At 34.2% G+C, this 19675-nt stretch overlaps 1 protein-coding gene across 1 annotated transcript in view; it reads right to left on the bottom strand.

Moving 5' to 3' along the window:
- The window catches only part of LRP1B (LDL receptor related protein 1B), a 2013404-nt gene that overhangs the window by 1049776 nt on the left and 943953 nt on the right, over window positions 1–19675 (bottom strand). Inside the window, exon 6 of the mRNA XM_046019480.1 lies at window positions 10178–10435. Within this exon, the coding sequence (XP_045875436.1) occupies window positions 10178–10435 (258 nt within the window). The remainder of the gene's footprint in view (window positions 1–10177; window positions 10436–19675) is intronic.

The following is a 19675-nucleotide window of genomic DNA, read 5'->3' as shown; positions in this document are numbered from 1 at the left end:
GACATTTCTTTATAGCATTTACAGGAACTTCCAAAAAAGAACAGATATAATATAAACACTTTTGCTCAATCTGCAGTTGTTAATGGAAAATCCCTGTGGACAGTTTTAAGCAGAAAAGTTAGATGTTTGTTTAGCTTTTTAAAAAGATCATTCTAGTTGTTGTGTGGATAAAAGGGATAAGTCTGAAAGCAGGTGACCAGTTAGGAAGATTCTGTAAATTCCAAGAAAGAGATGGTGGCTTTGAAGGGTATCAGAGCAAAGGAGAGCCTATGCAATACATACTACACATATTCCCCTTGTCAAAATTAAACATACACTCATGTTTAAAGGAATGCATGTAAGTTATAGTCTAGCTTAGATGAAGATGCCAAGAATGATAGAAAATTTGAAGACATTACAGAGGATCAGAAACATTCCAGACTCAGACTGCTTCTAGACACATGTCTATTCTTTTTCTATATTATCAATATTTTAATTTGGCATTTTTATTACCATAAAAAGATTGTCCCTCAAGCTGTGATGTTGCTTTCCTTAAAGAGAGTTATATTATTTCTAATGTAAATACAGAGAAGAGAAGGTAAAAATAAAATTTTTAAAATGTTAAGATTATAAAGAAACTGTTTTCCTCAATTTATGTGTCTTTTGGTTTAAGAGGTAAATTAACATTTAAGTTTTATATATCTCTTTGCTAGAACATTTGAAAATGCACACTGAATGATGAGATGTAATTCCATTTATTTTTATATGTCACCATAATCTTTCTCAAGAAGCATGTACTCACTTTATCCCTACATGACATTAAATAAACTGAATTGAGTAAACAAAGTCTCTGTCTGCTTGGTATAATAATTAAAATGGTATTACAGAAGTTTAAATTGGGGGTACTGTGGGCAGGCACATCCTTAATCAGGAATAGACTCTTACATATTACAAAACATTCTCCTTTTCCTGTAACTAAAGAAAGACTGCCTCTTCCTAGGCACCAAACCTGTTTCTTAAACACATGAAATGTAGTCAAAATTATCATCAAGGCCAATTCTTTATACAAATAGTCACGAAGTTCTACATACAATCTGTGTATGTCTTTATGAGAAAAGACAAGGAAAGTGCTTCTGACACAGGATGGTGGTAAATACTAGGTATTTGAGTTAGTCTTCAGTGTTCTTATGTTTTCTCTTCTGAGGAATGAACAAAGATGACTGACCTTTCACTGTTCTGCTAGTTCTCAATTCCATCTTCTAACCTGCACTACAAACCAATCTTATTTCTTTCCTATGGTGAATGCACTTGGAAAACATGCAAGCGTTGTTCTCGCTCTACAGCAAAAATGAAACAAAATGAAACAAACACACAGCAAAAAACAAAACCAGTTTGCACAAGTGTTTTTCCCACTAGGCAAAACTTTGCATTCTTACTTGACTCATATCTCAAATGGCTCATCTCTTCTTTTAGTTTTGTTAGTTCTCACTCCACGCCAGACCAAATCTATCACAAATCTTAAGAGCTTCACGTGGAACAATACACTTCTTTCCAACTCTAATACTACTCTCCCTGGTCAAGACACAGTTTTCTCTCCTTTGGATGCCTGCAATAGCTTCTTTACTGATCTTTCAACTAAGGGATCACTTTAAACCCAGATTATATCAGGACACCAAAAAAGAAAATAGTGTTCTCTTTATAGTCTGAGTTGTGTGTTACACTTGATTGTCAGTGGGGAGAAAAAAAGTCTTAACAAACTGAAAAGACTCCTGGAATTTACTCTCCTGTGCTAATGCCTTCAAAATGAGATCACTGATATTTTTATAAATATCTAAGTTTGCTGAAATTTAGCTCAATCTTAGACAAAACTTTATGGAGTGTTTCCTCTTTGTAACATTTAACCATGAATACCACCCAGGAGATGACTCCAACGTACATTTGTGTTGTTTCTTCTTTAGGGTTCTAATCAACAATAGGTCTTAGTCTACATTTTAAGTCTATATTTTTACTTTCCAAAATAACACTCCTCTCCTTAGACTCTTCAATGACTTCTTAACACATTTAGCATAAAATCCAGAGTCCTTAACACGGCTTAGGTCTTTTTTTTTAAAGATTGATTATTTATTTATTTATTTATTTATTTTTTGACAGATAGAGATCATAAATAGGCAGAGAGACAGGCAGAGAGAGAGAGGAAGGGAAGCAGGCTCCCTGCTGAGCAGGGAGCCCTACATGGAACTCGATCCCAAGACTCTGGGATCGTGACCCGAGCTGAAGGCAAAGGCTTTAACCCACTGAGCCTCCCAGGCGCCACTGGCTTATGTCTTTAAACTCCCTTTTACCTCAAATCTGCTTTGCTCACTCTAGTCCAGTCACATTGGCCTCCCTGAACCTCCAAAAAGAGCTTCTACCTTAGGACATTAGTACTCGATTTTCAAGAAAAGTGTATCTGAATGTGCATGGTTTGTGCCCCGACTTCATTTGGATATCCACTCAAATGTCAGTTTCTCAGAAACACCTCTCTTGATCAGTGGATATTAAAAATACCACCTCATTCCCTCTCTACATGCAGTGACTCATCCCTGCCAGTCAATACCATTAAGAAGCAGAGTCTAAAGATGTGACTGAATTGCTGCATTATTATGACAAACCCTGAATGGAAGAAGAAAGTGTTTTCTTGAGATGGACCCTAGTCCTGCTGAAGATGCTGCAAAGACTGGTGAAATGGAACCAAAGTATCTAGAATATTACATAGACTTAGGAGATAAGGCATTAGCAGGGTTTGAGAGGATTGACTCCAATTTTCAAAGAAGTTCTATTGTGCATAAAATGCTATCAAATAGCATTGCATGCTACAGAGAGGTTGTTGGCAGAAGGAAGAATCCACTGATGTTCCAGACTTCATCACTACATTATTTTAAGAAATGGCCACAGCTACCTCAGCCTTCAGCAACTGTCACCCTGATCCACCAGCAACCAACACTGAAAGAAGACCCTCTGTCAGCAAAGTTATGACTCACTGAAAGCTCAGGTGTTGGTTAGCATTATTTGGCAATAAGGTATATACATAAAAGATTTATTTATTTATTTTGAGAGGGAGAGAGTGCGAGAACATGAGCAAGAGGGGCCGGGGGAGCCGGAGAGAGAATTTCAAGCAGATTTCACACTGAGAACAGAGCCAAAAACCAAGCTCATTCTCATAACTCAGGAACTCATAACTCATAATCTCAGGATCATGATTGAGCTGAAACCAAGAGTTGGAGGCTTAACTGACTGTACCACCCAATCAGCTTATTTTATTTTAAGCAAGTATATTTTAAGTATATTTTAAATTATATTTTAAGCAAGTTATATACATTGTTTTTTTAGATATATTGCTATTGTACACTTAATAAACTATAGTATAGTGTAAAACTTTCCTTTATATTCACTGGGAATTAAACAGAAAAACCCAACTGCTTTTATTGTGCTATTCACTTTATTATGGTGGTCTAGAACTGAACTGGTTATGTCCAGGGTAAGCCAATATAATTCAAGGCGAAAAAGTTGGAAAATTGAGCTTGTGTTTATCAAATAATTACCTTGATTCTCCTTATAATTTTGTGTGAATCTAATCTCATGGAAATAGGATGGCCAACATTAATTGAGAGTCCCAAAATAAAAGCTCAGGCCTAACACAGAATGGGATGGAACACTGAGATGATTATTTGCATAATTCACACATTAGAAGCATTTTGCCTCAATTATCTATAGTTTAGGAACAAACATCTTTATGCACAAATTATCTAAGTACCTGATGCAATTCTCAATGGCCTTTTGTGTGAGTAATCACAATCATAATGCGCCTGTCCAAGTTGAGAACATTTGTGGAGATACCCATGATAATTCTAATTTAGTCAGTTATATTCTTCTTACAAATCAAGTCCTCAAAGCACATAGAGAGTAAAACTTGCATCTGATACAGAGAAAAGTGTAAAAAAAGATTTATTTCACTTTTAAATGTCCTTTTAAAAATTTAACTGAGTATTGTTCCTATTCAGAACTTCAGAAACAACTAAGTATCTCTCTTTGTGATAACAAAAGCAAACAATAGAAAGATTATTTTTAAAACCTGCATGTTTATGTCAGTAGAATTAAACGATGCCATCTTTCTTCCTGCCAGACATAACCCCCTTTGTTGTTTAGTTTTGATGGCCATGAAGGAAGATGAAAAAATTTTATCACGTAAATATTATCATTAAGAGGATAATGATTTACAGAATATCTTAAGCCCACATTAATCATTAGAGTTGCAATTTTAGGAACACTGTTTGAGTTGTTAACCAAAGGCTTAGCAGGCTTTGGAGAATTATTTCATGTTTACCAGACTCCCAGCAGACCAAGACATCAACCAGAATGTCAATTTGTCAATTTATAACTACTGATGGGATGTTCAAGTGACACAATTACTAACAGGAGCCCTCCTAACAAATTCCTCCCAAGAGGAATTTATGGTATGTGAGAAACCAAACCTAAAAGTTATTTGTTAAGCACAAAATCAAAGCAAAGGGAATTCCATATAATGGAGTTGAGGCCTTCTAAGTTTTAGGAGGTACTAAGAAAATTATCAGGACTACACTATGGAAAGCTACCTTTTTGACAACTAGAACAGCTATGAATATGCCTCCAACACAGTATATATATATATATTTTAATCTAGACCTGTCTTTCACAAACATTTTAAAAAATCCTTCACCATCTATATCACCATCTCCTTGTCTGACATTGCTATTTTTTTATTTAAATTCAGTTTAATTAACATATAGTATATTACTGATTTCAGAGGTAATTGAGCGACTCATCAGTTTCATATAATACCCAGTGCTCATTCCATCAAGTGCCCTCCTTAATACTCATCGCTCAGCTATCCCATCTCCCCACGCACCTCCCTTCTAGCAGCCCTCAGTTTGTTTCCCAGTTAAGAATCTCTAATAGTTTGTCTCCCTTTCTGTTTTTGTCTTATTTTTCTTTCCCTTCCCCTGTGTTCATGTTTTGTGTCTTAAATTCCACATATGAGTGAAATCATAGGGTATTTGTTTTTTCTTTGACTGACATTGCTCTTCTATCCTCAAAAGTTTTTGTCACCATACTCTTACCTAACTCTGGAAAAAAGTTTTCCAATTTAAAAGTTACCGGACACTGTCTGTATTTTAAAATTAGTACTAACATATACTCCTTGTTACCATCCTCAAACACAAATGATCTTTTAGGCTAGGCCTTTTCCTGGAATGAATTTCACATATGTGAAATCTTTATTACATATCTGATTCCTGTCAGCTCCAATTCTGAAACAGATTCTGATGTTGTGATCATAATCTCAGCGTATGTGGTATCTGGATCCTATATCCTTTGAGTGCAGACTAAAATGAATTGGGCCATTAGAAAGAAATAGCTAGAAAACTGTTATTAGAGTCAGTCTCTACAGCTTCTTGCACACACAGCTTGTATAGCTCTTTAGCCACAAGGACAGTAAACATATAAAAAAAAAAGTGATGAGAGAATCCAATCTGAGTGATTCTCCCTAAGATATTTAAAGCAATATTTCTCAAAGTGGATAACATAAAACCCTAGATATTTGGGATATTGATACATATTAGACCTATACACACAATCATATCACCTCCTTAGAAACAAGTACCCAAAGAAACACACTCATAGACATACCCACAAAAATATCAATCAACTGTTCAGTACTTAAGTAAAGGAAATTCTGGACTACACAAAGTAAAACAGGTACTTTATTGAAGAATTCTGAATAATCTTTAACATGACATGTACATATAAATCTCCAATAGGTTCCATAGCATTCAAAGTTTCCTAAACCCATTTGACCACAAAATCATTTTTCTAAAAATGTCTTAAAGAACACAGAACATGTGTCCCAAGGAGCATGTTTTAGGAACTTGTACTATAAAGAGACTAAAATATACCTAATGTGAGTGATTAGGTGAGGGAAAAATAAGAAAGGGATAAAAAAGGGGGAAGAAACACATATTCCTACACACACACACACACACACACTGAAATATCTCAAATTACAAGAAAAACAAACACAAAGTAATGGAAGGCAAAAGTATGTTTAAATCCAGGCGGGATCTCCGCAGTTATGTGAATAAGTTCTTTCATTTTAAAATGATTTGCATAAGGTCAGACAGCCAGTTAATCACAGAGCTAGGACCATATCAACTCACCATTCGTTTTACCCCATATATTGCGGCAATAGAAATATAAACCAGTATTAACATAAATGTACAAGTCACAAGATGTTAGAGCTTGAAAAAAATAAAATTTAAAATTAAAAACCCAGAATCTTAAAAACTGAAGTGCTACATGGTAGTTTTATTACATTGCTTAACTATGCTCCTACTTCTCACTGTCTTTAGAGTTGATGCTAAGTGCTTACTGTAAATGTGTCTACAACATTAAAAATGTGTAATGGTCAAGGAATACTAGGAGAAAAAAATGCCCATTTTACTTAACATAAATTATTTTAAAGAAATGCAAAATAAAAGGAAAAGATTAAAGTAAACAATTATATTCGTATATTTATAGAGAAAAATTATCAAATAAATACTACTATTTCAGAAATTATTTTACTAGGACTACTTGCTTAAAAAAAAAAGCTTCTTTTTTTCCTTCTCTTTTCTTTCCTTCCCTCGTTTCTTTCTTCTATCACGATAGAGTTTATTAAGACAGAAACAGGTTTCAGCAATTACATGTCATGGATTTCATATATAGGACAAAAATTTTTTATTCATCATTAAAAGAGCATTTTAATTTCCAAGTTTCAGATTGGTAGATTAAAAATAAAAGCTGTAAAATATTTTGTTCTATTTGGTATATGGCATCATGACAGGATCATTTGATTATTAAAATCTATAATGAAACAAAAAGACATGAGAATCTAAACAAAAACATACTATGAGAATAATGATTTAAAAATTCTACATAACCTCAAGAGAAATTTGTGGAGGAATACCCTCCTATTGTGCAAGGTATATTTCACCAAATTCATAGGAAAAAATAACAACAATTGAAGCATAGCACATGTCTAATATCTGCTTTGGTGAGTTTCAAGCATGTTGCCAAATGGCAATAAATAGTAATTTAGTTCTTTGCAGCCTGACAACTGAACTAACAATAAAGACAAATTTATAGAGGAACAGAGTGATGAGAGTGTTTTTTTGTTTTTGTTTTTTGGTTGTTTTTTTTGTTGTTGTTCTTCTTTTCTTTTTACTAGGCATTCAGGACAGTCTTTTATGATTGCATATTGATTGTAAATCATAATGGCTTACTTATTTCAAAGTATAAATCATCCAATGCAAATGTAAAAATTAAGACATAATTTAATATCAGTGCCTACAACATTAAGCATATAGTATAAAAAGAGAATACTGAAAGTTCTCTGGAAATATGTACTCAGATCATCTTTGCTAATTTTGAGTGTCTCTTTCCATCTTACCCTATTTTTTTTTAAGAACTCAATGGGTGGCTTGATCACTTTGCTAAAATTCCAGATCCCTGCAGGAATATGTCGTATTAACTAGCTACACAGACACACACACACACACACACACACACACACAGCAGTTATATATATTATTTGTGGGAGATTTGGCAGCTTCTTTGAAAGTACCAGTATCTGCCTTTCTAATGTAGAAAAAAGAACATAACATTTAGCTTTTCCATCTCTGTCTTTGTTTTAGTCACTCAGGATTGTCTAATATATCTGAGATCTGTAGCTAAAATTTTTTTCTATGACAAAACAGGAAGGGCATATAGAAATGTACTGTGTATCCAGTGAGATGAGATAGCAAATATAGATTTTAATATTGCACTAAACTTTTAAAATAAGCAATTATGAAAATTTTAAATGCAACTCAGTTTGACCTATAATGACTGCTTTTTCCTCACAGTACTTTTTTGAAAAAAAAAAAAAAAAAATTTTTTTTTTTTTTTTTTTTTCAAAAAAGAATGCTTTCCTCAGGCAAATTCAGAGAAAAACATCTATTCAAGAGTGGATCATGACAGGTATTCAGGTATACCCCCATCAGTTCATTATTTTTGCTTCTATGGTACAGCAGGGATTTTATGTAATTATACATGCAAGGAATATTCCAACTTCATTATTAACTCAAACATTGTCACAGTGAATGAAGAGCACACCATATACAAGGGCAGCTATTCTCTGACATGTTGATAAAATGCTTGGTTTGCAAGCAATGATAGAGGAGCCCAGCCCTGCGCACACCTCTTCTCCACTCCCATCATTAAATTACTTCAACACATTTAAGTATTTTTTCTACAGTGACTAAAATTGCATAGCTTAAATATAACTTTATCTGACTTTGTCAAAAAATATTTATTCCAATTAGAAGATTTCCATTGCATTTGTTACTTACCGTTCAAAATGAACGTTCTACTCAGCATTTCAGTGAATTGCTTAACAAAGATCTCTTTAGTTTTCTAGATTTGCCAAGAATTGTCATATAACTCAAAAGCAATCTAAGTTACAAACTATATTTTGTAGATGTTCTAATAAGCAATTGCTTGACCAATTTATTAAATCCCTAGATTTACTATAAAAAAAGTTTAAATAGTTTAAAAAATACATATTATAGAAGAAATTGCTATTACTAATAAAGCATATTAAATGTATAAAAGTTGTTTAAGTGAACCTGGAAGATAATTTTACATGGCAACTTAGTGAATATCCTAGCTATTTGACTGCCAGTATTCCATTTGTGAGAGACAAATGCATTTGGATTAGTTAAGGTAATCACTAACATGGCAGAGACTGGGTCTCTTTTTGAACAGTTTCCAACAGCTGGCTCAGCCAATGGATGAAATATTCAAATCACACAGCAGCACTCCTTGTACAGGTAGCCCTTGTTATTTATAATTTATTAGGAATTATCATTTTCCATAGAATCATTGAAAACGGCCAGTGTCTAATGCTTTCACTAGGCGTTGTGGCCCAGTGTCACAATAAATGGATTTAGCAATTGTTTTATTTATTTTAAGAAGATTTTCAAAGCATTGGATTTGATTTGTTAAACATTTATTTATGTTCACTTAACTATATACAATCATACTTTTATATTCCATTTTTATAATTTTTGCTACTGATTCATTTAATATAATCATACTTATTACATATTACATGGCATTATTTCTTATGCTTAATAAAGATTAATAGTCAAGCCCTTTAATTGCATGTCAAAAATAGTAATAAAATATAATTATTGAATCCAAATCACCAAACATTCTACATCTGAAAACTATATTTATTCTTTCACAGCACTTTTTTTCCTTCTTAACGTGACGGCACATTTTTCTTTATTTTCTACCAACTTTTATGTTCGCAGTGTTTTCAAGAATAATTTTTTTCCTGTAAATCATAAAATAAGTGGACTATCTTGAATTTCTCATGCATACAGTTTCCTCTAGGCAAGTACAAATAAAATTTATACTCTTATGTTGGAGGGGTAGAGGTCAGGAAAGAGAGAGAAAGAGAGAGAGAGAGGGAGAGAGAGCAAGCACCAGTGCAAAAGGAGAAACTAATGTGTGGGTGTGTGTAACAATGTAATTTGATTTCTATTTATGTTAATATATAGGAAGTGCAGTTGCTAGTTTGTGAATTTCTGGATGAAAAATCAAAGTAAATCAAAATCACAAATCACTCTTTTGGAAGATGCATAAAAAGTCTGATTTGCTAAGAAAAAAGTCAACAAACACAGGTAGTTGTTACCAACTAGCATAAATCTGATAGTTTTAAAGCATTTTAACAGACACTACGGTTGATGAGCTTATAATTATCAATTCTGTTTCATGCCTTTTAAAAATCCCACCTTCAATATCACATTGTGAACTATCACTCAGTGGCAAATTACAATTCTCATTTAAGTGGCACTGTAATAAGCATTAAGGAAAGAATTAAAATTAACTCTGTAACTTACTACTTACATAAACAGTGAAAATGCATATGTGTGTGCATATTCAAAACAGGTAGTGAATACATTTATTTAAGCATATTCATATTTGCATATATAGGTTTCTGATAGCCAAATAGTATTCTAGAAAAATCTAAGAATCCTGTTTATTGATAAATGAAATCCTTAAAGGGTGAGTTGAATTGAATATGAATTGAAATACTCACTGTGAAAGGACTGAAGAATATTGATTGTCCACTCATCTGTTAATCTTCCTGTTTTTGTTATCTGGATACATTTGAGCTGATTTGAAGATTCTCTTGATTCAATCCAACAAATCATGTCTTCATTATAAATAAAATCCAGAGTGTGAATTTCATTTCCATTGACTGAGCTCAAGGTTGCCATTTTACTTCCATTGAGATAGAAAACCTCAATTGTTTCAGAATTTGTAATTAATAGCATAGGCAACCTATCTGTAGGTTCTGGAATAAAAGAGAAAGAAGCGAGTTCAATAAGAGTCAAAATTTTTTCCAAATTTTACATCACTCACTAGAACTTATCCTTATATTTTAATGCATCTTAAAAATAAAAAAAAAGTTTGCAAAAGTATTTATTAATGATTCTTATACGGGCTTCACTATATGTTTCAGTTCACTTCTCTAAGGAAAACATGGTCCATTGAGCATTTGTATTCTTTATTTTCTTAGTTGTAATGTGTTGTGTAAATGTGAGGACAATGCTATTTACTTTCGTTTCAGTAAGTAAAGTAAGTGCTGCGAGTTGTTATTTATTTTTTGGTTTGTTTTGGTTTTATGTTTGTTTGTTTTGTTTTGTATTTTTAGCAATGAGGATGGATCTGGGGTTATCCATCTCCATACAGTGTTATAGGATTCCCTTGTGAGCAAGGGCATGGCTTTTTGAAGTGGATGTATGAAGTCAGAAATGGATTTTCTAGAGTTAAACATGTAAAGCTCATAGGCCCATAGTGTGGTTTCAACCACATTGGCTCCTTGACTGACCCATGATTACTGAGCTACTTCTTTCCATGTTTTCCTCTATAGTCATGAAAATAAGATTGCAGAAATTAAAGAAATCTGTTTGATATTACTTTTAGAGCAATTCATCTTTGTTCATGTTAGGATTAGTCAGTTTTTAATGAATATGTACTAACTGACCAAAATTATCATGTGAAAGTACTGAAAGAGTTTAGTGATACAGTCATAATCAGAGTAGCTTTTGTGCTAATTAGGAAATAAAAAAATTTGGAAATCTTCAATTCCTCTTTTTTTTCTACCCTATATCCAAAGTACCAGTAAATATCTTTGATTCTGATGCCAAACCTATCAGAAATCCCACCGTTTCTCTGTGACTATTACTAGCTACCACCCCACTCCAAGCTGCCATCATCTCTCAACTAGATCATTCCAAGAACCTTCTAACTAATTTCTCTGCTTTCATCAATGTTCTCCTTCTCTTTAGCCTATCTCAACACAACAGCCAGGGTTATACCTTGAAAACGTTAATATCAATCAAGTCAGTCTTCTACCCAATTTCTCAAAAGGCTCCTATTCCAATCAGAATAAAAGCCAAAGCCTTTATAATGCCCTATAAAGCCCTCCATGATTTATATTTCCCTCCAGACCCACCACCCTTCTTACCATTCCTTGACCCACAAGCCAAATAAGCTTCCATCTCAGAAGCGCTTCCTTGTTCCTAGAGTAATCACCCCCTATGTATCAGAATGCCTGACTCGCTCACCTCCCTTAGGGTGTTATTTGAATGTTACCTTTCTGGTGAAGACTTCTCTTACTATTCTACTTTGTAAAATTTGCAAGTCCCTACAAACTCTATATACAAACTCCCTGTAAACCTTCCCTGCTTCATTTTTCCCTTATCACCACCAAACATTGTATATACCTTTTTTCTCTGATTTATTATTTTCTACTTCTACTGCTGTATCTCTAGCATTTAGAATCCAGTGGTTATTCAATACAAACTTCCGAATACATAAAATGGACACATGGAATTCTTGCAGGGTAGGTTTCTTTCGAAGCATTCGGTGAAATATTACAAAATAATTTGGTTTTCTTAACTGAAAAATGGAATCCAGAGAAAGACTGGCTAACAGAAAGTTTCATAAACATCATTTGATCATTCAAGAAACTGACACTGAACATTGTGAATGTAGGAGAAAGGTAAACATGTATATTATGAGTAATATAATTAAATAAGTCTAAATTTTTAAATTATTATTTAATGGTCCTCATCATTTCTGATGTGAGTAGAGATATCAGGCTCCCTGTGTTTTATGCAGATAGAATAGCATTTGGATTTTACCTAAGGAACTAACTCAATCAAGGGATAAAATTCTTCTCCACCTTCAGAGAGACACTAGAAGTTTTTGATTTAATAAAAACATCAAAACAAACAACAATAAAAAGTCTCAATGAGGGGTGCCTGGGTGGCTCAGTGGGTTAAAGCCTCTGCCTTTGGCTCTGGTCATGATCCCAGAGTCCTGGGATCGAGCCCCACATCGGGCTCTCTGCTCTGCAGAGAGCCTGCTTCCTCCTCTCTCTCCCTGTCTGCCTCTCTGACTACTTGTGATCTTTGTCAAATAAATAAATAAAATCTTCAAAAAAAAAAAGTCTCAGTGAGATTATGCAATTAATTAACCCAACAAAAAAATATAAGTCTCTAAAATGCTGAGATCATTTCTACAATAAAGATTTCTCTCAGAATTAATAAAATCATGGATTATATCTGCTTGACGTAACCTTGTCAAAGGACGACATCTAAGCTTGGTTAGTTAGTTGGCTTTTCTCTTAACCTCTTAAATCCATCTTGAACCATGCAATGTTTGCCCTTGCCATTCCCTAATTCAGAAGTCCAGACTTAGTCCCTTTTCAACACTCCTAGCTCTGTTGTTTTCCAGCTGACCTAAGTACTCCTAAAACCTATTGGATCATAGATTTCTCAGGTTATGAAGGCGTCTTAGGTGGCCGTGTTATGAGGTTAACAAAGACATATTTCTAGCCTGTCAGTACTTTCTGTTTTCATTTGACAATTGAAATGACCTTTAGTGAAATTGCCTCTCATTGAAAAGTGAACCATTACTGAAAGTTTCTTTGCTTCCAAGTTTTATGACAAGTCCAGATGTAGACAATAATTTCTTAACTGGCTACTAGTCAATAAATTTACTTATGTAATAAACATTCTTTGGAGTGAGACTAGAATATGAAGGAACACTGATTCCCCTTAGAAACTGAGATGAAAATGAATTAATGGTCAACACAGTCAATGCTTACTTGACAGAACTGATCAGTCTGTCTGATTTTTATAGTTGCTTTTGAGTGAATTAGTTGATTGTTTTAATGTAAAATATAGCAACCTCTGATTCTGTAACTTCTGATAAACAGAGAACCAATAAAGTCAGATGCTTCATAATTTGAGGTAGATTGATTTGATAATGGTGACTTTAAAAATTCAAATGACACACTGGAGGAAGGATGCTTGTTAGTTGTGATGTGCTTCATTGAATTAAAATTCACGTGTCTTAGTTAATTATTAACCGTGGGTTCCCTCTTTACACAAGTAACATAACGTCTACTTACGGTGGTGGGAGGAAGCCAGTGAAACACAAGAACCTACAAAAATAATCAGGGGCTAAGGATATAAATCTTTTTTTCCTACTTCATGAAAGCCTGCATAGGTAATCTGCCTCAACCCACACTAAGTCTGATCTCCAGTGTTCATCATTATCTCAAATTTCCACATACCAAGGTAAGAGCACCACTAGCTTGGGTAATAAGGACATAAGCCTCATCAAAATAAATGTGATGTTCTTTAAAAAATCCCATCCTTAGAGTCAGTGGACAGTTTACCCAAAGGAATATTTGGAAAACACGTTAGATGACTTTAGTCAAAGGAATACCTACACCAACGTTTAGTGGAAGTAACAAATATTAACTTTCCATATAGAAGAGATTGAAACATAAGGAAGCACTCAATGAATATTCTAACTTAGAGAATGAAGACTTCACTTGAATAAACCTCTCCAACAGCCTGTCAAATGTGTCGTGTTGGGGAAGGAAAATTATCCTCATCTTCTTCAACATTCATCATATGTCAACGGCATAAAAAACAAGTATTTTCTCTCCCAAACAGTTATAAGGATGTGTATTTATGCTCTGTATGATAAGCATGTGTTTTTTTTCTATTATACATGTTACAATAATTAGATCTATAATTTTTGAAAACTGATTAGAAAACTGTAAATTAAAAAGAGAAACTTGGAAACATGGAGAAGCTATGAATCTGACTAGATTCATAAAAATCCCTATTTAAATTCCAAGCCACTATAACCATATCTTTGCAAACATATCCTTATCCTCTCATAGTCAAGAATATACTAAATGTATATGTATATACTTACAATAATATGATTTTGACAGATGGTTCACTCTAAATGAATGTTTTCAGAATGAATAAAACTTATTTTTTCAGGTTTATTTTAAACTTCTTATTCTTCCATTCATTTCTAAGAATGTAAGTTCAACTATTTTCCTTTTATATTATTAGAATTATGGATTCAGGTACTTACACATAAATGTAAACCTAATAAATATTTATGTTATAATAAATGTATGTACATGGATATATACATAAATGTTTATTAACTAGTTTTATTGTGTTCTAATTTCTCTGCCATTGTGAGCAATTTATTGACTAAATGAAGTTCAGTATCTGCACCTTAATACATGTTGATTCAAAGGTGAAAAAAAATAGAATCTCAGGTTCAACTGGATAAAAGTTAAATAATGACTCACATGTAAAATATATAAAATAAAGAGTCACAGTAAGGCTGAATGTGTAAGAAAACAGAAAACTATCATCTATGCAGCCTAAGGAATCAATTGTTAACAAATATAACTTGAAATAACAGAAAGAGGGATTTTCAAAGTTTTACTTTTATCATATACAAATTATATAAAATCCTTAAAAATAATGAAAATGGGATGAAGTTAGAAATGAGAAATAAGAATGCTAACAATTTGTAGTAAAAAATGATGCAACCTGCCATAGGAAGGTGAACTACACTAAGAAACAAAAAGTAGAGCAATCTGTGTAAAGACACTATAAATTAAAAAAAAAATCTTCCAAATTTTTGCAAAATATCAGAAAAAGCTGAATATGAAGTATTAGGAAATTACGTAGTTTAAAAAATGAGGAAAAGCATTATTCAAAAATAAAGTAGAGAGCAAAGTCAGCCAAACTAAAAATGGGAGTGAAATTAATATAAGTGGAAAAAACAAAAAAAGATATGGGTTTAATTTTTTTTTTCTTTTCATATTGGAAATTTATATGGCCAAATTTGTTTCTCTATTTCCCTCAATTATTTTTTTAATGGAAACATATATTTACTGAACTGAATAACATTAGGAATATCATACCATATATCAGAAGAAACTATTATATCACGTTTTATAAATTACAAAATAAAACATGAACCAAATGTGGAAACATTAAACTGCCTTAAAAACAGTGTTGAACTAAGAAAAAAAAAAAAACATATCACTACAATTCTGTTTTAATTTATCTTAGCACTATTTGTCACAATGTATTTATGCTAAACTACTGTTTGGATGGAAATGGTTTATTTATTGTATTTTTATTTTATTATTTACTATTTACAGACCTAAGGTATCCAACTGGAATCTGAAGATTAGTTAAACAGTCTGCCTTTAAGAAAAATATAATCTAGTAGAAAGGTTAAAGTATATAAAAGGTCTATATTTTTTAAGTCAGTTTTGATGCCTTTTATAAAAGATGTATAGTGACATTGAGTTTCAAAGAAAAGTTAGCTATACGTTGTTATGGTCTTAATGTTTGTATCCCCCCAAATCCGTATGTTGAAACCCTAACCCCTAATGGTGATGATATTAAGGAGGTGGGGGTTTTGAGAGGTAGTTAAGCCTTCATAAATAGGATTAATACCTTACCAAAGAGTCTCCAAAGAGATCCTTAGCCCCTTCTATCATATAAAAGTACAGCAGGTCTGTGACCCAGAAGTCCTCACCAGACCAGCCTGGCACCCTGCTTTCAGACTCTCAGATACTGGAACTCTAAGAAATAAATTTCTATTGTTCACAAGTCACCCAAATTGGGCTAATTTTTTTTTTTTTTAAGATTTTACCCATTTATTTGACAGACAGAGATCACAAATAGGCAGAGAGGCAGGCAGAGAGAGAGGAGAAAGCAGGCTCCCTAACAAGCAGAGAGCTCAATGTGGGGCTTGACCTGGGATCATGACCTGAGCCAAAAGCAGAGGCTTTAACCCACTCAGCCACCCAGGCACCCCAAAATTGGGGTATTTTGTTATAGCAGCACAGAGTAAGACCTACCTGTTTAGTAGTGTTAAAAGTTCCTTAATGGTGATGACATTTGATCTCAGCTTTGCCTTAATAGAGGAACAGAAATGGCAATGTAGAGATGGAAATGCCGGTGGAACAAACATGTTGTTGAAAGCATAGATATAAGGACTTGAATATGTTGGGAAAATAGTGACTTCACTTTTCAGTTTTCTGGAGGGTAGAGCATGCATGAATGGTGAAAGTACTTCATAATGACAATAACATGGTTAACCTCTTTTGAGTGTATCTTAGGAGTCAGACACTATAATACATGATTTACATTTATTAGTTTACTACAACATATCTATTAATCAGGTGCTACCATTACCTACATTTTATGGGTAAGAAAATGAAGTTATATAGAACTTAAGTAACTTGCTTCAGATCACATAGCCACCAAGAGAAAAGAACTGGATTCAAACTCTGAGCTTGCAGTAGCTGAGAAATTACATTTAGGAAAGACTGCATACATAGGTCATTATATGTCAAGATGATAAACTTATTTTTAATTTGGGGTGCAATGGGAAACCACATAAATTTTAGAAAGTATATTGTGATCAAAACTGTGCTTTGAGATCAAGCTGGAAATTAGAATACTATATGGGTAGACATATTTCCCAATAAATTTTTAAATTGTTTTCACTTTTACTTTTATTTTTTTGTCTTTTTATTTAAATTTTATTTTTTTTCAGTGTTTCAAAATTCATTGTTTATGCACCACACCCAGTGCTCCATGCAATACGTGCCCTCCATAATACCCAATCCCTTCCCTCCAAAACCCTCAGTTTGTTTCTCAGAGTCCACAGTCTCTCATGGTTTCTCTCCCCCTCCAAATTCCCCCAACTCACTTTTACTTTTAAAGTAGTATGGTACAATTCTGGGGTGCCTGGGTGGCTCAGTGGGTTAAGAATCCATCTTTCACCAACTTGCATTCCCACCAACAGTATAAGAGGGTTCCCCTTTCTCCACATTCTTTCCAACACACGTTTTTTCCTGTCTTGTTAATTTTGGCCATTCTAACTGGTGTAAGGTGGTATCTCAGTGTAGTTTTGATTTGAATCTCCCTGATGGCTAGTGATGATGAACATTTTTTCATGCAGATGAATGGATAGGGAAGATGTGGTCCATATACACTATGGAGTATCATGTCTCCATCAGAAAGGATGAATAGCCAACTTTTGTATCATCATGGATGGGACTGGAAGAGATTATGCTGAGTGAAATAAGTCAAGCAGAGAGTCAATTATCATAGGTTTTCACTTATTTGTGGAGCTTAGGAAATAACTTGGAGGACACGAGGAGAAGGAGAGGAGAAGGGAGTTGAGGGAAATTGGAGGGGGAGATGAACCATGAGAGACTATGGGCTCTGAAAAACAATCTGAGGGTTTTGAAGGGGCGGGGGGGTGGGAAGTTGGGTCAGCCTGGTGTGGGTATTATGGAGGGCATGTATTGCGTGGAGCACTGGGCGTGGTGCATAAACAATGAATTCTGGTACACTGAAAAGATATTTAAAAAGTTTAAAAATTAAAAAAAAAAAAAGAATCTGCCTTTCAGCTCAGACCGTGATCCCAGGGTCCTAAGATTCAGCCCAGTATCAGGCTACCTGCTCAGTGGGGAGCCTGTTCTCCCTCTGCCCTTCTCCCTGCTAGTGTTTGTCCTCTCTCCGGCTTTCTCTTTCTCTCTTTCTCTCTCTCTCAAATAAATAAATATTTTTTAAAAAATGTTATATAGTATAATTCATATCAGACAGGAAGGTAATAAATATGTAATGCTACCACATTCTGGAGTGAGGTTAGAAAGGAGTTAGGGGAAAGAAAAAGGTATCTTTGTTCCTGTTTAGACTGATGCAGTGCATAAAGAATGGCTATGTGGGGGCGCCTGGGTGGCTCAGTGGGTTATGCCGCTGCCTTCGGCTCAGGTCATGATCTCGGGGTCCTGGGATCGAGTCCCGCATCGGGCTCTCTGCTCAGCAGGGAGCCTGCCTCCCTCTCTCTCTCTCTCTCTCTGCCTGCCTCTCTATCTACTTGTGATCTCTCTCTGTCAAATAAATAAAATAAAATCTTTAAAAAAAAAAAAAAAAAGAATGGCTATGTGTGCCAACAGTCCTATTGGAAGCAGACATTATGAGGAGAAATGTAAGCCCCAGAACATCATCAGAACATACTACATCCTCTATTGTGTAAAGAGACCTTGTTATTAATCTTGTTTTTAATTATAAAGAAGGCAACCCAAACTTTTAAAGAAAAACTTGTGGACAATTAAGATACCACCTTACACAAGTTAGAATGGCAAAAATTTGCAAGGCAGGAAACAACAAATGTTGGGGAGGTTGTGGAAAAAGAGGAACCCTCTTATACTGTTAGTGGGAATGCAAGTTGGTGCAGCCATTTTGGAAAACAGTGTGGAGGTTCCTCAAAAAAATTAAAAATAGAGGTACCCTATGACCTAGCAATTGTACTGCTGGGTATTTACTCCAAAGACACAGATGTAGTGAAAAGAAGGGCCATCTGTACCCCAGTGTTCATAGCAGCAATGTCCACAGTAGCTGAACTGTGGAAAGAACCAAGATGCCCTTCAGCAGACAACTGGAAAGAAGATGTGGTCCATATACACAATGGAATATTACTCAGCCATCAGAAAAGATGAATACCCAACTTCTGCATCAACGTGGATGGGACTGGAGGAGATTAGGCTAAGTGAAATAAGTCAAGCAGAGAAAGTCAATTATCATATGGTTTCACTTATTTATGGAGGATAAGGAATCACATGGAGGACATTAGGAGAAGGAAGGGAAAAATGAAGAGGGGTAAATAGAGTGGGAGACAAACCATGAGAGACTATGAACTCTTGGAAACAAATGAAGGGTTTTAGAAAGGAGGGAACTGGGAGGATGGATGAGCCTGGTGGCTGGTATCAAGGAGGGCATGGATTGCATGGAGCACTGGGTGTTATACACATACAATGGAACATGGAATACTGCATCAAAAACTAATGATGTACTGTATGGTGACTAACATAACACAATAAAAAAGAAAAATTTGTGGACATAGGCTTTGGATATCGGCACTATTGATACAGAGATGCTATTTTAATTTATCAGAAAAAAGGTAATAAGAATCTAAAATAGGGGGTGTTAAGTTCTTAGTAGAGATGGATTCATGCAATGAATTACATGTTCTAAATTATGTAGACAAGAAGGGACATGGAGTCCAGAATTATGCAGAAATTTTAGAGGGGAGTGATGGGGAGAATATTGGTATTATTAAAAGAAAGAGGAAAGAAAGTAGAGTTGGCTTTAAGAGATGATGATGA

Source organism: Meles meles, chromosome 9, assembly GCF_922984935.1.
Source record: "Meles meles chromosome 9, mMelMel3.1 paternal haplotype, whole genome shotgun sequence".
Lineage (NCBI taxonomy): Eukaryota > Metazoa > Chordata > Mammalia > Carnivora > Mustelidae > Meles > Meles meles.
The sequence above is the reverse complement of the archived record's forward strand: the minus strand, read 5'-3'. Positions and strand labels throughout refer to the sequence as shown.